The following is a 22,316-nucleotide window of genomic DNA, read 5'->3' on the forward strand; positions in this document are numbered from 1 at the left end:
TAGGTGTAAATTATATTCCATACATAGATCTTTTCTGAACACAGACTCCAGTTAGCTAAGTTGAGCAGGCATTGAAAGAAAAGGGTTTGCTGGAAAACATGATTTGTAAAATACGGTTGAGGTGAACAAAAACATTAAGCCCTGAAAACAGTTACAAGTCTTGATTATTAGAGGAAAAAATAAAAGGTATCCCATTTGTTGCGTACGATACAGAATGTGCTTTACCCTGAAAAGAGCTGTGGAGCTTACTGTTGGCTTCCAAATCTAACAGCATCCTCCAGTCTAGTGACAGGCTGTTGTTCATTCTTTGTACTACTAGCCTCATTCTTTCGATGCTGTTAAAGTGATGAACTATAATTTCTCTGAGCTATGCTTAGTTTTACAAAATTTCTGCTTCTGTCAGACTTTAACTAATAATACGGTCCTGCAAAAGTCATCTGAAAGTCCCGATCTCTCTTCCAGGCAGCATAAAACCTACAGGAGTCTCATGTCAAAGCAGCAGCGGCACAAAATAGGAAAGTTTCCTATTTCAGTACGAGCGCGCTGTAAGAGCTAATTCAGACAACCTAGCACTAACCTGGCCAAAGTTGCAATGTATTCTGTCGTTCGTTTGTATTACCACGATGACTGTAGGTGCCCCTACTCCCAGAGAAGAACCCCGTGTACAAATTGTTGTGTAAGTTGAGATAGCAAGAATAGGGCCTTCCTCAGGGAGCTCACAGTCTCAGGTACCCATCTAAGGATGGTTTCCCACAGCTCCTTACACGTGTGGGAGACAGTGTATCCCTGCTCTTTTGACATTCAAGCAAGTGGGTGATCAAGGCTACTGTCTTGGACCAGTCTGCTGAATTTGACCTTTCAGTATTGGATGATAAATGATAGCTGGGGTCTGGGTTGCTGTGATGCATTCTGAAAGTGTGGAGTGGGACGTTGGAAGGGTATGAAAACAGATGACCTGGGAAAAGGCAATGAGCTAATGCAGAAGTATTCTGAAAGCCTTTGTGCAGGTGTGTCTTGTGGGGAAGTTTGAGGCCAGCAGTAAGTATATTCAAGCAAGCGGGGTGCCAAACATGGGATTTTTCAGCTTGTTATGTTCCACTGTTCACTCTGAGGATTTTCAGGAACATCCCACGCAGGCTTCATCCATTTTTTTTTTTCCCACCTGGCAGCAATGTGAGATACCATGAATGCGGAACGTAAGGGAAGAGGAAAGAAGTGAGCATCCACTAAAGTGGGTGAACGCAATGGAGATAGAAAATATTATACATAAAGCTGGGTCTGGGCATTTGTAGGGCAGCCTTTTTGCTCTTACATTAAGAAGGTTTCTTTTCTTTTTGTTTAAAATTTCTTCTTTTCCTCCTTTTAATTTTACCGTATGTGGTTAGTGCTTAGTGTGAAGTTGTAGGATTCAGTTCTCTCAGTAAACCTATATCCTAGGAAAGTGCCAGTCTTACTAAGGTAGAAAAAAAAAAAAACCCTGTTAACTCTAAATGTGCTGACAACTTTTTTCAAAGGGACTCCATTTCCTCATTTTTGCAATTATAACAAAACTGTCTTTCTGATTCCAGTGGACGATCAGCATTGCAGATCAGGCACCTCTGGGTCATGACTTTGTATTTTTAACTTAACTGATACAGTGGTAGGTGCTGAAATTGCCAATTGCCTTTGTTTGCAGACCAACGGGGTCTTATTACAGAGTATCCCAGCAAGATACTCAACATTTGGGATAGACCCAAATTCACAGCACCCGTTATCGTTATACGGTGTTCCATATGCCTTCACAAAATCCCAATCTATTGGAAGAAGGTGGTAATCAGAAAAAGCTAATCATGGTATGTGCATGGCTCAGGCCTTGATACAAGTCACCCTCCTTCAGCCTGGAAGAGTTTAATTCAGCAATTTACCTGTTCTTCTGACCTGCTATTTTTTTTTTTCATGTTCTTGCAAAATCACGCCTAGCAGCCTGTCATCGACTCTGTGTGCTGGTTTTGGCTCGGATGGAGTTAACTTTTCTATAGCAGCTTGTATGGGACAGTGTTTTCAGCACAAACCCAAAGCAGTGTTGAGGACACGGGGCTGTCTCAGTTATTGCTGAGCGGCGCTTACCCAGAGTCGAAGCCTTTTTTGCTCCGCGCGGGCAGCACGGAGCTGGGCGTGCAGCGCGAGGTGTCGGGAGGGGACCGAGGGGATATTCCGTACCATGTGGCGTCATGCGCAGCAATTAAAAGCCGGGGGAAGAAGGAAGGGGGGAACGCTCAGAGTGATGGCGTCTGTCTTCCCAAGTCACCACGAGGCGTGCTGGAGCCCGGCTTCCCTGGGGATGGCTGAACGCCTGCCTGCCGATGGGAGCGGGGGATGAATTCCTTGTTTTGCTTTGCTTGCGTGCGTGGCTTTTGCTTTACCTATTAAACTGTCTTTATCTCAACCCATGAGTTTTCTCACGTTTACTCTTCAATCCTCTCCCTGTCCCACCATGCGGGAGTGAGCGAGCGGCTGCGTGGGGCCGAGTTGCTGGCTGGGGGTGGAACAGGGCAATCCTTCCCCTCTTGGTTTCCTTGCCCTTCACGTTTCCCTGCCCTCTCTCCTGCTGTCAGCTCCTTCTTCCCTGTTGTTTAGCCTCTTCTTGAGTTGCTTTCTCCATGCCCCATGCCAGAGAGTTGTCATCAGTTCTTTTCAGGATTTGTAACTCTGTCCTGCTATAGAGTGATTATAACGAGCAGTATTTAAAGTAGTTTGGGAAGCTGTTCTGCAAAGTTCCGTGTGGTCACCCCATTCCTACCGCCATTTCCCCTCCTAACCCTCCTCCAGCGTTCTCCCTGCGTCAGCTTTGAGATGGAGTCTTTGTGCCAGCTGTTCCATCTTCCTCCTTGGGACTAAAAGCGTCTTGGCCGAGTTGCCTGTTAGTGCCTCGGTCAGCATCAGGTTGACGTTCCTCGTGCTGAACCAAGGTGGTAGGTAGGAGTCATTAGCAGGAGTTAAAAAGAAAAAACATGTAAAAATCAATAAAGATGCATATTGACCGATCCGTTTGGGTGTGGACCTGTCTGCTGAGGTTAGCAGTCAAAACACAATTGTTCTAGTGTGTGTTAAATCTATACTGGACAAAATGTTGGAACACGGCGCAAAATGAGCCGCTGCTGGTCGGGAAATATTAAAATGAACTAATTGTTTCTTTTTTATCTCAGTTTTATGCTTTTGTGGGTGAGGAAAAGCTCTGTGATAATCTCTGTATAGCAAAGCACAATGACAGAATTATTGTTAGACACACATCTTAACAACATTGAAGTGCAAGTACATCTTTGAAATGTAAATTGATTTTTAGATTAAAATGCCTTCATTATTGTATTTTTGTCAATAATATAATTCAGGCTTATTTCTGTTGCTGTACTCTGACTGATGCTATATATTTTCCATGATACTAGTTTTATTCTTTACACTTTACCACTTTCATGGAAGAAAATTAAACCTTTGAAAATGTAACATTTTTACTTTTTAGCTGTAGTTTCCTTTTAAATAATTTTACATTTTTATTGGACCTGAAATGTTTTCCATTACACTCATGGCATGCTTTTAAAAGCTAGCATTAGAAGAGTCTGGTTCTTCTTTCAAATTATTTTTTTTCTACGTGGACTTATATTGGAGAATATCAAATACGTTGAAAATAATCACATTTGCTCATTGTTTTTGACAAGTTATTGAGTTGTGGTGTTAATAAAATTGAGAGAGTTGCTTGGCAGTGTCATGCCCACACAAGGGAATTCTGTGAATTTATATATTTTCAGTTGCAAATGAATGTTTGTTTGTTCTGCACTTTATAGTCTCCCTCTTCCTCATAACACACACAGTGGTTTTAGATCTCTTATTTGGTCTGTCTATAAAATACTGAAAACTTGAAATTACATCAACTTAAGCTGTTAACTTGATGGTCTTGTGAATTCAGACACCATTGACTGTCCTTCAGCTTGTTTTTGTCCTTCTCCTGTTCTTCACAGGTTACCTTAGGAAAAGTGTTAAAAGTGATAGTGGTGATGCGGAGCCTCTTCATTGACCGGACAATAGTAAAAGGGTACAATGAAAATGTCTATACTGAAGATGGAAAGGTAGGTTATCGTACATCCAGCAACATTGTTTGGTTTTATTTTTACCTGGTATTTAAATGACAGAGAACAGGAATCCCATCACGTTATGCTAGAAACATAAAACTGTCAGAAGACTCTGTGGGTGTTTTGCAAAATGCTCAGGTTTAAATTTATCATGCTTTGCTTCGATTTTTCATACCCAGATGCCTGACTTCTTTCTAAGCTCTGAAGCCCTTGCTTGAATTTCTAATTTATCACCTTAGACCCCAGTTGCCTCGTTAATAGTGTCTACTGAGAAAACATTTTTTCAGTGTACCAGCACATCAGTAGCCCAAAACTCAGATTTTTATTTTCTGAGAGCCATTGGGAAATCTTGGGCTAGTTTTGTGCTCAACTTGATAAACGCAACTGTGCGAATCGTTAGTAGGTAGTCCTCGATAATTCGCTTGTCAGTAATAGCACGTCGTGAACAACAGCTTTTAAAGCAAGTGTTATCTGCTTCCATAAGTGATTTGTTTTATGAACAATTCACCCTGCTTGAACCCTCAAATTTTGTCTGACTGCACACACTCCATATGGCTCTCTTTAGCGCATCAGAAGATGTTAATGGGACCTGACGGCCTTCAGCTCAGCTTGTTTCTCGTTTCGGGGCAGAATGGTCTCTCTTACCGAGACATCCGCCAGGACTCGCCTTTGCCAGTAACGGTACTAAATACCTCCATGTTTCACATTTTCTCTCTGGAGCTTTCTCTTCTGAGTATGAAGCCTATTAAAATAAAAAGTTCATTATATCAGGATGAGTACTTGGCACCCATAGGCCATGTTATAATGAGGTGAGACTTTTTTCTTTTCAAAAGTGATAACTGTGTTTTAGCGCACAACAGCACGTTGTGTACTGACCCGGAGTTCAGCGGCTCTGAGTCTGAACCTCTGTTCTCTAGAAAAGGCCAGGAGCTGATCTGCTGAAGGAAATAGCACAGCTCTATTTCCCAGGTGAGAGATTCTCACTTGAAGGGTGGGGGATTTGCCTAAGCAGTAGTAAAATAAAAATTGCCTGATTTTGATTTGGATTATTCAAATATGCAAGTTTAAATACCACTTTGCCGCAGAAGCAGCTGCACTATACTCCCTGTATATTAGCATATAAATACAGACTTAGAGCACCAGCCCCTCTTCACCCCAAGTTCTGCTCAGAAGTGAAATGATAGTCTGCCTAAAGAGCACTGACAGTGCTTGATGGATTCCTGTGTCACACTTCATTTGGATGTGCTCATTTGCTCTGATGAATCCAGTTTCCTTTGACGCTCCCATGAAATGTAGTAATGCTATATGCTGAAAAGCTAAGTAAAAGCGTGCCTTTCTGAAACTCGGCATCTGGCACCAGGCTTCTGTTTAGCTCAAGGTTAGCTCTCTGGAGAGCCGTACACCGTTCCTCTGTCATCGTTCGCTGCAAGGCGGGGAGCGGCACTCACCAAGGCCAGCTTTGGGCACGGGGCACTAACCTTTGTCTGCTGTCAGCGGGGAGCAGTTCAGCTTCTCCAGAGCATCGGTGCTAACACCTGGCTTATTTTCTTGCTTTAAGCCAGTCTGCAGGGGAGTCTGTTTTCTACCGATGCGTGTTTCTGTGTCCAAAGCTAGGCTGTGTGACTGCTCCCACAGGGCTGCGCGAACCTGTGACCTTTGCCTGGCAGTTTGCTATCCCGTTGGACCATCCCAGGGCTTTTGCAAACCTAAAGGTCTGCGTTTTAGGTATAAATAGGAACATTTCTTTTGACTTAAGTAGAATTAGAGTTGCAGCCGCTTAAATCATGAGTAAATTTGGCTTGGAAGATTGAATAAATGCGTAGCTTGCTAGTTTTGCCAACTGGAGTGCATATTGACAAACAGTGAGCTCCCTCTTTTTCGCTAATTAACTACTCTGGTAATTGGAGAATAAGAATAAGATTGTGCTCTTGCAACGATTCGCTTTACTCATTGTGCCTGCTGGGAATGAGTGATTACAGTCAATTGCAAACATAGTCCATTCCAATTCCTCCTCTGTCACAACAGACGCTGGTGGGAAAGTACTCCAGTGAGGCTTCACCATACTATTCTAGTGCCTCGGTTTCCAGCCCGATGGGGGAAAAAATGCACTAGTGTTCAGAAGGGTATGAAAAAGGAGATCGAGGAGTATTGTCTCTATTAAATAACAAAAATACTTAGAACCCTCAGGATCACAGTAGGAGGTGATTTTTGTTTTTCCAGTGAGCAGTTTACACAGTAATCGCTTTGCTTATGTATTCCTAGGAAGCACTTAATATTTGTAAACAGCAGAGATAAGATTAACTAAGTGGTACCATAACAATGTGGCAGTTTTGAAGCTCCTGTCTTTTCTGTAAGCCTAGCTGAAGAAGGGACACTGGATAAGTCATAGCGTCGTTTTGCTGCTTTACACTTAAATAGCTGAGTGAGGATCTGGTGAGTAACGCTCCTGGCTGCATAAGGGAGAAGGTCCTTGAAGTAAGAAAAGAAATTCTGGGAAGGGCTTTCTCCAAGTAGAGTGGAGAAAAAAGACTGGCTTCGGGGAAAAAAAAATATAGTCAACAGTATTCAACAAAAGAAGAAATGGCCATTATTGGGAGACTGAATGATCACAGAGACAGTAAGTGAAAAACGGACTGTGCACAGAAGTGGCCAACAATTTGCTTGCAGATCAAGGGAGTCATCGTTTTTCTCTGAAAGTACAACTGTGTTAGCAAATTCTGCATTACTGGGAAGAAAAATGGAAGAGATGAGAGCAAACAGCAGCAATGTTGATAGTCTTCTGGTCCATTAGTCAGGCAAGTCTAGAAGAAAACCAAATATGGTTGTTTCTTGTAGTTGTGGAACTGGGCATGGTGGCATACTAGCCGTTACACACAGGGAAGCTGGCATTGTGTTATCCAGGTTGCCTTAGCTTGCTGTGTGCTTGTGTGTTGTACTGTGTAGGTTGACAGGTACTTCCACGAAAGCTTCATGTGTTTTGTGCTGTACTGAAGTCAAGTTAAATTGGATACTCCCTCTTACGGATTGAAAGACTTTAAAAATTAAGGTGAAAAAATAGAAGTCTTAAGCTTGCAGCGAGTAAAATGAGACACTACATTCTGGGGTTTTATTTTCAATCTTTGCTTATACAGACGAAGAATCATTGCGTTTCTGAAGTGCTTCATGTATTTCTCTCGTGAATTATTCACAAACCCTGCAGGTTGCCAGCTGCATAACTTAGACATTTTTGGTGACACTTTGCAAAAACAATAGGTGAGATCTGGCAGCCTCTGTCATGTCGTGGGTTCTGGATGCTGATCGCTCTGCAGTCTCTCTTGCTTACCATACTAACCCATTGCATCCACCACGTACTGATGCATTTTAATTAGCCCCGTGGTTTTAGCGATGGCACCGTGCCACCCTTAATTTCAAACTCTGACATACTCACTGTGCGCTGGAATTTAACCATGGCTAGTAATTAATTACTAGTGTTGTCCTGACTCCTGAATAAATGAAGCTATGCGGCTCACTCTTGCAGGGCAGGCTGATTGTCAGCTGAGCCATTAGTAGCCCTAGTCTGCCAGTAAAAATAAAAATGTGTTAGGATTTTTTTGGCATAGTAACACTCTGCTTTTCTTTGGATGCAGAGACCAACAACCACCTTGACAGGGCGTATTTAGAGTGGGTACTTAACGTCGCTGCCTAGCCAAATTCCTGTTTTTGCATCCGTTAGACTTAACTAAAGAAATATAAGTGTCTCTGTTGAATTATCGTGTTAAGGAACTTGGGTTATGTTAATGCTATGGCTTCATTAATTACCCCATATCAATAAGAAAAGGCAGCTTTTAGCCTCCTAGTGTAAGAGAGGAGAAGAAATAGTAGTATCAAAGGAAAGCTTCAAAGACAGGCAGAGCTGTCTCTCGGGTAATTTCTGATCCCTGCATTCTTTCCACTTCAAAGCTGGATGTGTGTGTGTTTGGGTGAAGGGGGGGTTGAATCCGATTTCTCTAATAAGTGTTGGCACCGGACCTGTTTGATATTAGATGCAGGGAACATTCTGATTTGTTATCGCCTTTGAAATCGTTCAGACGACCTTCAGAAAATGGCCTCTTGTTACTTATGCTGGGGGTGGGTGGGGAGAGTGGGGCACTGGGAAAAAAAGCCCCAGTTTAATTCACATGCAGAGGATGCCCTGAAATTGTGCTTTCAGCAGTTTTTTAGTTACAAATGTGTGTCTTGATTGAAAGTGAAAAGTTGAAGAATAATAGACCTATAACGATGCATTCTTTAATCTGCCTCTGCCTTAATCCTCAATTTCAGGGGGAAAGGTGGGCAGTCATTTAGGATGTATGCATGTGGTTTGGGGGGTTTGGTAGCTCTTTTGGTTTTTCTTTTTTGCTTTTTCTTTTTTTAACTTGGATAACATCATGTCTGGAAGACAGACGTTCGTTACTTTTTCAGCTTTTCAATCATCGTGCCAACTAATGAACGTTCAGAACATGTTGGACTCATGTTAATGCAGCATCTGAAGTGGACTGGGGGTTTTTTTTGAGTTTAACTAGAGAGGATCACATACTTGGTTTGACCATAGGGATTAGCAAAACCATATATACATTCCAATTACAGCAACTCTGTCTGCAGTCAAAGAAAGCCTTAAATTACATTTTAAAAGTTTTTTAAAAATACACATTAATATTTTATTTTCAAATGTAGACTTTTTTAACCTGGAAATACAGTCCTTACTTCTGAACAGGAACAGGTCTATTGTTACACTGTAAATCAAGCTCAGGTCCGAGTCCAGGCTGAACCACTGCTTGTGGACGCTGGAGTATGAGCGTTGTTGGTGTTCCCACAGGTTCTTGATCCCACCCTGAGAGCCAGTAAATGTATAATGTTTGTAGGTACATGCCTCAGGGTAGTTCTGCCTTTGTCTAACCTGGAAAAGGCATCGAGACATGAGCTGCCTTTGGTCTCATGGCAAGGTCAGTGATACTAAGCCACGAAACATCTATCCTGAAGTGCTTTTTAAAGTTTTTAACATCACCTCCTGTCCACACTGAGGTTTGGGGACTCACAAGTCACTTCTGTACCGGTATTTAGAAGTGGGCCACTTAACAGTGTCACTCTTAAAAGAATGGGAACTTTCACCATTCTGAACCTTTTTAGCAATGTGAATTAATTACTTGGGTTCAGCATCCTTCTCCTTCTCCTCCTTCACCACCTCTAGTGTGTTTTACTCGATTCATATGACTTCCTTCATTTCAGACTCTTAATTTTTGTGCCTTTTAGAAGGCTTGTAAATTCAGCTAGAACTTACGGGCACTACCAGAAGACAGAATTAAAATTATCAGTTGTACTTCATACTAAAGGAGATAAACCCCCATTGTGGGAAAGCGTGTGTCTGACCATATTGTCAAGCACTAGAGGAGCTGTACGCTTCAAAAATTCACTCAAAAATGTTTTCTTTTGCCTAAATCGAGATTCCTGAGGTTAATGCTGTAGCAGACACCTTTCCTCTGATGGGTTTTCTGTATATGAAATTTTTTAGTATAGTGGGTTCTGAAGAAGAAAAGTGATTTGAAAGTCTGGGACTGATGGAAATTCCTTGTTTTTTCCTGCTGCTTTTCCTTGACAGAGTACAAGATATCCACAGGGCTGGGCTAAAAGAGGATTAGCATGTCAGTTGAAATTTTTTTATGTGTGAGCCATTTGGTTGTTTAACAAGGACAGCCTTACCTGCTGGTTTGTGGGGTTAATAAAACCTATTTCAATTTTGTTCTTTTCGTTTGTCTACAGTTGAGCATACATTTAAGTCATGGATGCGTGCAGCTATCTGCAACCTTAAATCTCTTCTAGTGTGATTTTTGTCTGCAAATGTAAATGCAGTTTCCTAAGGGATGTTTTATTTAGCCCCTGTGGACCACTGCTTTGGCTTAATTCAGCTAAACGTTCTTTGTGTCATTTGTAACTGAATCGCTTATTCAGACACAAGACAAGCATAAACTTAGTAAAAATGCCCTCATTTTAGAAACAGACTGAAGCTGATGAATATTTGCATAGATCAGCCACAACCCCATACAAATGAAGATTTTACTTTTTTTTTAAGGGGAATGTGTTTATTCAACAGATCTTGTATATATAATTTTTTTTTACTGAAACTCTGATGAACTCTGTCCATCTTTCATTGCAATGCAAAGGAAATTGTATGTCATTTATTCCCTTTCTTGGATTGCAACAGGTAAAGGCAATGGATCAAAACAGTGAATTGAGAATTACGTCTCCATAGATTTGCCTGCCTGCTCTTTTAATTTGAACAGCTGCTTAACTTCTTTTTCTCAGTAATCTCATGTAGTAATATATAACGCTTTTTTTTTTGCCCCCTACTGCAGCTTGACATATGGTCTAAATCCAACTATCAAGTTTTTCAGAAGGTAAGTCCCACGTCATTCCTCTCTACATAATACGTATAGGAGATACATGGACATTATTTCAAATACCTAGGCCCTTATGTAAAGGAATTCAGAATTTATTCTTTTGTCATCACAACTTGCAAATAACAAAAACTAATCTGTAATAATTGAAAACTGTGAGTAGAAAAGGCAGATCACTTCTGCTGTTATTTAATTTGCATTTATTTCCCATCACAGTTCCAGTCCATGGTTTGGACTAGGGTGTTGGCGATTATATTACTCTATCCTTAAAATTTCATGAGGAATCTACAAGTACTCTTTTTTTAGTTTAAATTTTTGGGGGGAGGAAGGACTGTTTCAGGTTAATTTGGATTTTGTTTCATTGTTTTCATTGGTTTTGGTTCCCCTCCTTTCCTAGGGGCTTGAGTTTAATACATGAGTAGAACTCACTTTCCGGAATGAGTTTGGGAATTTTTCCCATGATGTTATTTTGGCAGCTTCCCTTCCCATGACGGTGTAAGCAAAAGGCATAACTTACTTTCTGGAATGGCATTCATTTCAGTAAGAAAAGATTGATGAGAGAATGGGAGCAGTAAGTATAAAACTACTAAGAAGGTTAAAGTGTATTTTGGAAAGATCTATGTCTCGGTATTTTCCAGGCAGGGAAGAGAAGATTTCTCTTTGAAGGCCTCTTGTCAAAATGCTGTAAGTTCAGACTGATCTGGGTTTAAATTCCGGTTTCCTTACCTTCAAGCCACAGTTCAAGGAACTTGAGTCTCCAGCTAGTGCGCTAGCTTCCTTTCATCTGCTTTTGTGTTTTGTGTAACAAATGGGGGTCAGGGACTCAAAAGGGCGTAAAAGCAGGGGTCAAAAGTATGGCATATTGGCTGTATTTGTGCATCTTCCTTCCAAGATTTCAGATGCAGTCAGAAGGGAAGGAGTTTGACCTCTGATATTAACCTGCTAGAGATCAAAGGATAGCTTTTGGGGAGGTTGGTTGCTCTCCCTCTCTGCCTAGCATTAAAGCAAAATTTTGCTGCAGTTGATTCTTTACCCCAGAGATTAGTGGATTAAATATTCTTTTTTTTTCTCTTGCTCCTTAGACATATTTAGTGTCAAGTAAGGTTTTACAGCAGGAAGTAAAACAGCATGTATCTTGTTTGTCAGTGTGCTTTAAAGTAATTTTTGCAATGGAATAAAGTAATTAAGTGCATCATCTTCATTTCCCCGTGTGTGTTCGGCTGTAAGCTCATTTGGGCATAAGATTGTCTTCCTAGATGTTTTCGTTTAGAATAACGGAAGTTAAGTTATATTGCCATAATTTCTGTTAAATGATAATAAATAATGAGGTTTTTGATTATATAATTTTAATTGTCTATATGCAAGATAACAAAACAGAGTAAATGTAGTTTGCTTAGAAGTCCAAGTTAAGGACTCGGAGGGCATAAATACGTAGAGTAAATTTCTTTTCAGGTCCGGGTGATGACCTTCAGACCAAAAATGGAAGAGGTCAGTGAGAAAATGTGAAATGCCCCTCTTACTGCTGCCTGTGGCTGTGTTATGGATAAATAAGGATCTTTATTCTCTTCCTAATTTTCTAAAATACTGTGATGCAACCTGAATATTCAACTCCTGTTCTCCAGTTCTCTCTCTGTAAATAATACCAAATGCATTAATATTTTCAAAAAAAAAAAAAAAAAAAAACCAGAAAGAAAAGGCTGCAGGTGACTGCCTGTAGTCAGTTCAACAGCTGTCTGCATTTTTATAGTGGTTTTATATGTTTTGCTCTCAGCTCTGTCACTGTGTTACCTTGGACAGCTTAACTTCTCTTTGGATCAGCTTTCTGCATCCCTTAGGCTGGGGTAATACTTGCTGACTTCACAGGAGCTATCGCGGAATTGGTTGCATAGTACTCTGATTCTTGCATGAAAAATGTGATAAAAATGCAAGGTGATGGTACTTACTAATCAATAGATCCAGTACTATTGAGCTGATAGTTGAAGAAGTTAAGGCTAGGACCTAAGTCAAGTTTTCAAACATGATAGAAAATGCTGTGGTTTAGCATAGCAAGCTTTCTCTCTGTGGTGCTGTACTTGGCTTGGTTTTCTCTTTATTCTCTGAAGCTGAACTTGTATCCATTTATAATACCCAGGAATAGTGATTTAGCAGTAGCAGATCGAAGGAAATAGGTAAAATAGTATTAGATAAACTGTGTATACTGTTACTAGTGTAGGATGTGTACTGCAGGATCTTCAGAACAAATGTTGTCATACCATTAAAAAATCATCAGTAAATGTGTCGGAGCACAGCTGAACGTTCCTGAAACGTGTTTCTCATGGCAGTCACCAGTAATGGGATGTGGAAGTGCTGTGCTGAGACGGGAAAATACGGATGAGTAACTGCTCCCACTGAGGAGGCTGGGTAGCCCTTTCAGCCTGACCGCCTTTAATACTGTAAAATCAATTATCCCGCTGAAGGGCAGGGCCGTTTCTCTTTAAAAGCTGGACCAAATTCTCAGACTCTGTCTTCAATGATAATATAACAACATCTGGAGCTCACAAGATACCTGCCGGTGGTAGCTGCAGGCCTGTCAAATTTTCACAGGGTTGCAGCATGACTTTCTAGGTTAAGGACCAGGGACCTCTGATCTTCAGTCCAACCCTGTCAAACAAAGCTAAATTTGTCCTGACTTTTTGTTTGCAAACGTTGGCTGTGTCAGCAGGCCTTTTCTCTCTCCTCCTTATTAGGCAGGATACCCGAGTGCGTATAATTTGATGGGGGACGGCTCCCGGAGGGCCCATTACTGTTAAAGTGTACAGTTATTTTCTAAGTTCCCTGGAGGCTCCTTGAATCGGGTCCTGGGGTGAATAAGTTTTATAGGCATTGAATCTGCCAGCAGGGTTAGATTCAGAGAATGGAGCTGGGAAAGAAGAGAGGGAAGGCTGAAAGGGCAAAAGCACAAGGAGCAAAGAAAAGGTTTTTCAGACTTGCACATTGGTCTGACATTTAAGCTCTGCAGGAGCGGCAACTGTTTTGATCTTAAACCTCCTTATTTTAACACCTTGCATCTCTTGATCCACTAGCAGAGGAGGAACAAAATAGGAAACAAGGAAATATTTTGGGTCTTAAATCTTGGTGGGAAGAAGGATGTACGTGAGGGCTGCATAATTCCACGTCATTGTGCTAATGATTAAAAAAATACATGTTGTAAAGAATGGTGCCATATTTGTAACTTTGCATTTAAAAAAGGCAAAAATACAGGATAGTGGAACTGCTGTGAGTGGATCAAAATGGGAGATGGTGTCAAACATTAACTGTTTCATTTATCAAGCTGCTCAGTTAAGAGCAGTATAGCTGTTTTAGCTGTGTAATATGATCAGTTTGGCCGTTTAAGTCGTATGCAGAGGCTTTAAACCCAATATATTTTGTTCTGATCTCGGAGTCCCATTCTTATTTTCACCTAAATGGTCTATCAATTTTAGCATGACACAAACTGGATTTGTTTTGGTTTGATATGCTTCTTCCCAAGGCATGTTTTCACGTAAATTTGAGAAGCCGTTTGTGCCTGTCCAGCTGTTTTTGAGCTGTGTGATCCCAAAGTGATGGAACTCGTAGCGCGATTTTCACCACTACAAGGGCACATAAGCATTGTAATGTATGAAGATGTATTCTTGTCAATAATCTCTGAATAAAATCACATGCAGGATGAATGCATGCATGAGACAAATATTGGGCTATTGATGATGTCTGTTCAAGGAGAGGAGATGGACTGTTCCAGGGTCACCTGCGTGATTGCTCCTTTGCATGATCAGTACTTGGCTCTATTCAAAGACCTGCTCAGGTGAAATAAAATCTCTATGACCCAGTCCAAATAAGCAGAACAAGCAAAATAAAAACTTAAACAGTCTGTGGGCTCTGAAAACAAGTGATAAATTCTACCCTTTGGAAAAGTCTGGTAGTGCTTTACTGAACTGGGAGGGGGGAAGGCTGCGTAAAGGATTTGTGTGGAGTTCGTCAGCGCCTGTTCATAGAGGCACTATCTATCATCCTTCCGAGCGCCTCTTGGGCACCAGGTTCCGTGCACCAGATTCCCTCCGAAGAGACTCGGATGTATTCCTGGAGAGAAGATTCAGTAATGGGAATCTTCGGAAATGAACAAAGGCGCTGGTGCAGTTTTCCACACTATAAAAGGTCTAAACACTAATAAAATAAGTTTTGGGGTTTTTTTTTTCTTTTAGTGCTGTGATCATCCTCCAGAACTCATTGCTACAGGCTACTGTTAAGGCCATGAACTTAGCAGGGTTTAAAAAAAAAAATTAAAAAAACTTTCAGGGGATTTAGGGAATCCCTTTATATTGGATGGAGTTGTCAGTGCCATACTTGAGGGAATAAACTAGTGAATGAGTGGCAAGGGAAGTTATGACTCTTAAAGGAAGTCTTGCACTGACTTTTGAAAAGCATGTTTACTGGCAGCGAGATAAAGTACCCGGAGAGACAGCTTCTATAATTTAGTCATGTGATGTTCGTATTTTTCTGGTTTGTATGTATGGAACATACATAGTCTGTGGCGGGGCAAAGCTATACCATAGGTCCTTGCTTTTGTGCTGCTTATTGCAGTTAGAGGAAGCACTTGTTCAGCTTTCTCAACCTGTGACTTGAATGCTTTTTTTTTTTTGTAAAATTTGAATGGATTTTCATCTTTGGGAATGCTGTATGACTAACAGTTGTCCTCAGGGCCAAATAATGCCCTTGTTTGGATGTGTCACCTTTGTAAGTCACATTTCAGCAGAGTGGTACTATCAAGTGGGTAAAGAAATGCTCTGGAAATGGCTGGTGTTGGTTCAATTGAGAGAAATATCAGGGATTTTGTTTTGCGCTCTTGCTGTGTGTTGGTCTCGTGAGCCATTTCTAACCGAGCAGGCAAGCTGAGCGGTCGGTGGGAGGGGGACGCAGAGCAGCGGCGTGGGCTCAGCAGGTAGTTTCTCGCAGCGGGCCAGTACCCAGACAGTCCTGCTCTCTTTCTGGGGCCTCGGTGTTCGCCAAGAGTGACAAGTATGTAGGATTTAATTTGCACGAAGTCGCAATGGAGATGAGGTTTGATCCAGTATCAGTCTGTTTTGTATTCCTGATACATACCCTGCCCTAGACAAGGAAGCAGAGATGCAGTTAAGAAGCACATCGTTACAGTCAACTGGAATTTGGAAGTGAAGAGAAAAAAAAAACCTCAGGTGATATAATTAACTATTAAAGAGAAGGGAAGTTTTCTTGTTCAAATTGAAAACAAGACCATACCTTGCGAAAGCAGAATCATTTTATGCAGCCCCAGACAGCTTAGCTTTGTTTAAAGGAGAAGACCGAGACTGTCTCTTTGCCAGAGTTTTGTGGGGTTTTTTCCTATGTAGCTGAAGTCTCTTTTGCTCTGTCTCAAGGTGGGAACATGTTCAGTTATACAATAACTATTTTAGTTAGCAAAATTGTGGCTTCAGGAGATTGCCTTGTCTTGCCTTTTTTTTTTCCCAGACAAAAATTCCAAGTGCTTTTCAATATATGAATTCTGAAATATTGAGCTGCAAGATCACTTGAAAAATCTATTTCAAGGTCCAGAGCAACAGCTATCCCAATCAATGCGTGCTCTTCTGAATATGTTCCCATATAAAAGCAGGTAGAGAAATTGGAAAGTGACGGATAACTTAGATAGCGGTAGGTAAGGTATAGCAATAAAAGTGAAGTTAATAAAATAAAGCCCTGAAATGTACAAAATGTCATCCTACACCCAGAGTAAATTAGTTTGTGATTCCAACTTGGCTGGAAGAAAAAGTGTGTGAGCTGGCACATATGCAGTTTGTTTTGCTTTTGCTTTGGTGTGAAATCGTATTACCGTTAGTAAAGTTGGGTATTGATTCCCCCCTTCTTTTTTTTTTTCTTTTCAACCCCCCGCCTCTTTTAGACTAGGGCAGTTTGTGCTTTCACCCATCTCCCTGATCTTGGGGTGGGGTTAGTTCTTCCTTCACTCCCATGCGCTGGCCAGTTTATCATTTGCCCAGCTCTTTTCAATTTACCATCATGTTGTTGGCTACTTTGGGGGGAGTTATTCCCTACTCCTCTTCCTCAGATTTGACACCCGCTTTGATCTTTTTTAGAAGCACTTTATCAGCACTTGCTTATGGTAGAAATCGCCTCCTTTTTGTTCAGAAAACATTGTTAGTGTTCCAGCGATGCTGGGATAGCTTTTATCTCCCTGTGGAATCTCATTAGCTTTACATTACAATAGGAACAGCATATGTGCAACTTTGCCAAAGTGGCCAGTCAATTTAAATTTGTTAATAGCAGTATTTTGTTTTTTTCCAGCAACTTTCTTCAGTGCCAAGAGAAAACAACTTTGTTGTTCAGGAAAATAAACCCCCCAGTTTGTTAGAAGCAGAAATACAGCAGAAGGAGAGCGGCTGCTCATAAATATCTTCAGAACTTTCTATTCTTTGACATGTCTGGTACTAGCCTATAAAAGCACCACCTTAAAAGAAAAAAAATTCATAGAGCTAGGGCTTGGATTACAGTCATTTCTGAATGCTACATGAGATGTGTTTAACAGAAATGACTGATTGGAGTTATGCTGTGCTCCTAACGCACAGTTAAGCACATTATTTCTAATTTTTTGGTTTTATGTGTTCAGTGGTAACCTATAAATGGCTTAAGCAGGTCGAGGTCCATTTTGTGAATATTTTTGCAAACTCACCAGAACGTGCACGGTCCCAGAAGTTTTCCCTTCCAAATGTCAGTCGCGTGTCCTTGTTCACGCTGAATGGAGCTGCTTTTGGAGTTAGGCATGTGCACTAATGATGGGGAGAAGAATCTGTTTCTGTAGTGTAATTTAAAACTGGATTCAGCGTAGGATAGACGGATTTGATGTAGTGTTCTGCGGAGGAAGTTTGTATGGTGTGAATTAGAGACTGTCTATACACGGATTTATTCAGGAATACATCTTACAGATTCACCTCCCTGAATAGCTTCAAGCATGAGCCTCTCTCTCCAGTGATAGTCTGAGTGCTTCAGCACAATTCTCATTGCTGAATTAGACTAACTACAGATCAGGAACAAGCGGAGTTAGCTGGGAACAGCAATCGTAATTTCAGTTCACACTTCATCGTACTCAAAATTTGCTATAGTATATAGACAAGTCCTGGGAAATATACAGACAAGCCCTGAGAAGAGCACTACTTGTCCATGTTGAAACTAGAAAATACAATTTAATCACCAACTAGACAATCACGTAGTTTGTTGGATGCTTTGATACTACTGATGAGGACCGTTAATAGATTTACAAGTTACAAGGTGTGAAAGAGCTCTCGTGGTTGTGTTGTCTCGAGTCCTTTAATAGTCCAGCCCAAAGCATTTTGCCAATAATTTCAGCGTTCAGCCTAGAACTTCTGAGAAGCAGCAAGCTGCTGGCTGTGCTAATAACGTAGGAAGCTGACAGGCTGAATACTGTTCGTGAATTGTATCCTAGCTGTCAGAAACTGCCCCCTTACAGAATAATTTTAAAAATGGTAGTGATAAAAAAATCTATCAAAGCATTGGTTAGTTTTCCTGATTTCTCTTTAATTATTCTTGTTATTATAAATACATGTTTTATATGTATTGTGTCTAGCTGTAATTCCCAGATGTAAGATATTGTTATGGCTCTGGGAAATTAAAAAGCTTTGTATCAGAAATCTTTTAGTAATGCAAGTATTTGTAAACCATAATCATATTAATTGATTCCTGGTTTCAGAGGAAATGAAACAGAGCTCGATTGCTGTTTGTTCAACGTAAGCAACCTGAAATAAGACTACAAGAGTTAAATATTTTAAGTTTTCCTGTTTAAAAGTGGGGAGGAGCATACTCGTTTTTTCTGTTAAAATGCATTTTCAAATTGAGGTATTTTATCCTGGGGTTTTGGGGTTGTTTGTTTTTTTTTTTTAATAAAACAAACCAAACCTGAAGCTTTTGTTTTTTTGGAAGTCATAACCTCTGTTCTAATAAGTTAGCCTTCCAGAATTATTTAATTTAGCTACATTATTGACAGTGGGTTTTTTCTTTGTTGAGCAAATCAGCATAGGTTAAGAGAATATATTGTCTATAAAAATTATGAAAGCAAAAAATGGCATCATACAAAGAGAAAACCAGAGTGCTTTCCTGTGACATGATTTGTTTGTGACTTGGCTTGTTTATGATTTCACAGAATACACGGGATTTCAATCACAGAAGCAGAGATTCTGCTCTTACGCTGTAAAGTATGTTGAAAGTTAGGCAAATTATTTGCTGTGGATGCTTTTATTTTATACGGTACAGAAGATTTTTTTTTTTTCCTTTTTATGGCTGGGTTGGTAGTCCAAAGTGGGAAGCAAAGTTTAGTTTAATGTTGTTCCATGTGGCACAGAGCTGGATGCCTTCCTCATGACTTGGCTCATATTAGCCACCGGTTTAGATTCTTTTACCAACACTATTAGGTTTTGTCATGTTTACGAACTTCCAAAGGTGTGTTTGGTTTTACTGTATGCATACAAAATTATCTATCGTGATTGCTTCAGCTGATTCTTGTATGAAGTTGGCAGAGGGAATGGAAGCTAGCTGGCAAAAGCTACCCAAAATTACTTGGAGAATGTCTTCACAGTCATGTAGTCCTTGGTTTACTACTTCCCCATGGAATTTGTACTGTTCTTCTGCAGATTAACACTGCTTTGTCTGAAATACAGAATGAATAAGGGTGTATTCTCCTTTTGCCTGATACAGGTGACAGATCATGCGACCACTGCTCTGTTGCACTACCAGCTGCCTCAAATGCCAGATGTGGTAGTCAGATCTTTCATGGTAAGTGTATTGAAAAATGCGTTTTTCCAGATAGACTTTAGCATGCTTACAGTGATTCACGTTAGGCACTTCTGATGCAGTTGTAATTTCCCCTATTTAAACAAGCTAGACAGTAGAGATTGACTGTAATTCTTTGTATCTCATACCTGGCTCATTCTCATTACCCTGGGATAATTGGTGTTGGAAGACTGAGCTGTGTATGGTTCTTCTGTCACAGGTCTCAAGATAAACTTGATGCTTCCTATTTGCAAAGCTAGTCTGGGTCATCTCTAAAGACAGTAGGAAAAACTCTCTTAGCCAAACTCTTTGTTATGGCCCAGCCCTTTCACGCTGTTCATACTGTGCAGCGAGTTCTGGATGTAGAAGGTTTGCTCTACTGGAAGCCCCCCGGTAAGAGGAAATTCCCAGTTAGTGTGATCCAGCTGAGGCAGCTTGCTTGTCAGCTTGTCCAGTATGGGGAGTGATGTGCATTATTCAGGGAATGGTGAGAGGCAGGAACGTGGTGGGGAAGAGTCCATTTTGCCGTATCCCCTTAAAGCCCAAACTTTGTTCCTAAGGAATTTCATGCACTCACCCAGTGCAACAGCAGGTGGTTTTGAGAATCGAGGAAATGCTTACTGAAGTGTTCAGCTGTTTTTTTACTGATTAAAATTAATTGAATACTACTGTACCTTGAGCTGCAGATTTAAATTTATCACCTTTAATTCTGTTTGTATTTAGAATTGTACTTGTGAAATAAACTTGTATATAAGCAACCCTGTTAATCAGAGGATGAGAACTAGGGTTTATGGTTCAGAATTCCTTCTACCAAGATCAGTTTTGGGACACACTTGCTGTTCTCTCTGCTGCAGTCTCCAAAGGAGGCTTTTGGGAGAGGTTTTCTCTGCAATTCAGATTTTTTTTTCTTCATTTACTTCCATTATGTTACCCCTTTACCTGAGACTTTTGAAAACAAGCATCTAATTTTGCCATTCACAATGGGTTCTTTTATATCTTTAATTTCCACTGTGCAATTTCAGAACAGTCAGGCTTCCTAACCCGCTGTGCTGGTTTGTTTATTTAATAAAACGGCCACTGAGATGAGAGATTTGCAAAGGTCTCTTCTCTTGGAGTGCATCTTAAAATAATAGGTTTTGAAAGGTGAAAGCACCTCTTACTGGTCGAATCCATGTTCAACATGTTTCTGAAAATTAATGTTTAATAGACTAGGTAGCACGTTTGTTTAAGCCATGACCTGCCTTATTGATTTGATAAAACACTACTTAAAACTTTTAACAAAGCAAAACCCGATGTACACCAGAAGTGTCAATATGTTGGTCCTTTCACATGTCAGTTGTGCAATCCACATGACAGGATGTAGTGAAGCCCTAATTTTCTGATGGGGATGAAGAACGTTCCCCCCCACCACCACCACCAAACAGATGTCTCAAGTGCACGATTTAACTTCATTTACCTATTTTTTGTGTTATGGTTCAGAAAATTCGATTTCTCTATAGTGCAAGCAAAGCCCATCCAAGCTGAAGTAAATAACAGCAATTTACTTGTAGTGTTCTGTTGCCCTTGTCCCCATATTTACTGCTAAACCCAGAGAAGATCTAGTTCTTTTGGAGGAGAGTTATTGACGGCCAAAGGTTTGGTTGCTATAGAGAAGGCTCTGATGAAGATGGAAGGATTTGTTTCAATAAACTCAGCTGACCTCTTCTTCAGAGAACAATTTTCTCTTATCGATGTAATTCAATAGGACTTTAAATGACAAGATTCATGTGCATCCTTCACAGTATAAATCTGCTGGTCTAGGTGTTTTTTAGTTGTGTATCTCCTTGAGTTGGGAATTGAGTTATGCAATGCTCATTGCTATGTCTGATGATGGGAATAATTCGCTCTAGAGGCAGGAACTTTACGTAGGAACACCTGAACTTACTCTGTGTTTTTCAGCACGAGCCTCTTATATATATTTATCAGTGTAATCAGATTTAAAATGGTACAGTATTGTTATGAGCAATGAGTATTGATCTTAAAGTCGCATTAGAGAGGAAGTTAGTTAGCTTGCTGTGAAGTCCTCATATCTTCAGCTATGAAGAGTTCAGACCGGTGCAGTATGATTGCAGCAGGGGTGTGATAGATGATCATAGGCGGAGACAAACCAATATTCGGTTGAAGAAGGTACCCATCAAGAACAATTATATTCCAGTAAAAATATGAGGAGCATTACAACGCTTGCCTTCCATCGTGATTCTCTAGCTGCGAATACCTCCTGCTCAGAGTGCATGAATTTCTATTAACAAATTTGCCTAAGTGACTAAAAAAGCAAAAGATTATTAATAAAGTGGGAATTCAGCTATACGGTGACCTTGTAATCTTCTGCATGTTCCTGTTTATAAAATGACTGTGTACCTCACTGGGGCCTCGCCAAAGTACATTCTCTGTCCTTGCTTTCGCTGTTTGACAAGAATGATGACAAAGGGGAACGTCCGTATCCAGTTTTCTTAATTTCTCTCCCTTTTCCTTTCAGACCTGGTTAAGAAGTTACATAAAGCTGTTCCAGGCTCCATGCCAGCGCTGCGGAAAGTTTCTGCAGGATGGCCTGCCACCCACGTGGAGGGATTTTCGAACACTTGAAGCTTTTCATGACACTTGCAGGCAGTAGTAGCCCAGCCCAGCTACGCGATATACCTAGATAACGCGAGGAGTGAACGCTGGCGGGCTCAGAAGAGAGCTGGTGGTTTAATAGGTGGTTCTGTATCTGAACCTTTCATCATGTACCAAGTAGTGAGGTTGCACTAATCCTATTTAAAAGCCATCAGTCTGCAAGGTACATGTGAGACTAATGTATTTTGAAGAAGGTGGTAAGAAGCCGAGTGTGATTGCTTGATCCTTCTGAGCTGAAACGGTATGTCTGGGGAGATCTGACAGTAATGATCATTATTCTAAACGTTAATGAAAATACCTGTGTACAGTTTGTTTTGTGACAAAATTT

The 22,316-nt window shown here is 40.6% G+C and overlaps 1 protein-coding gene across 1 annotated transcript in view; it reads left to right on the forward strand.

Moving 5' to 3' along the window:
* The window catches only part of MED27 (mediator complex subunit 27), a gene marked incomplete at its 5' end in the record, with an annotated part of 57,364 nt that extends 35,372 nt beyond the window's left edge, over positions 1-21,992 (forward strand). The window contains 4 exons of the mRNA XM_010288566.1: positions 3,993-4,100; positions 10,472-10,513; positions 19,262-19,339; positions 21,852-21,992. Coding sequence (XP_010286868.1) covers positions 3,993-4,100; positions 10,472-10,513; positions 19,262-19,339; positions 21,852-21,986 — 363 coding nt within the window. The remainder of the gene's footprint in view (positions 1-3,992; positions 4,101-10,471; positions 10,514-19,261; positions 19,340-21,851) is intronic.
* Between the last annotated feature and the right edge of the window lie 324 nt (positions 21,993-22,316).

The sequence above is a fragment of the Phaethon lepturus genome, unplaced genomic scaffold, assembly GCF_000687285.1.
Source record: "Phaethon lepturus isolate BGI_N335 unplaced genomic scaffold, ASM68728v1 scaffold10896, whole genome shotgun sequence".
Classification (NCBI taxonomy): Eukaryota; Metazoa; Chordata; class Aves; order Phaethontiformes; family Phaethontidae; genus Phaethon; species Phaethon lepturus.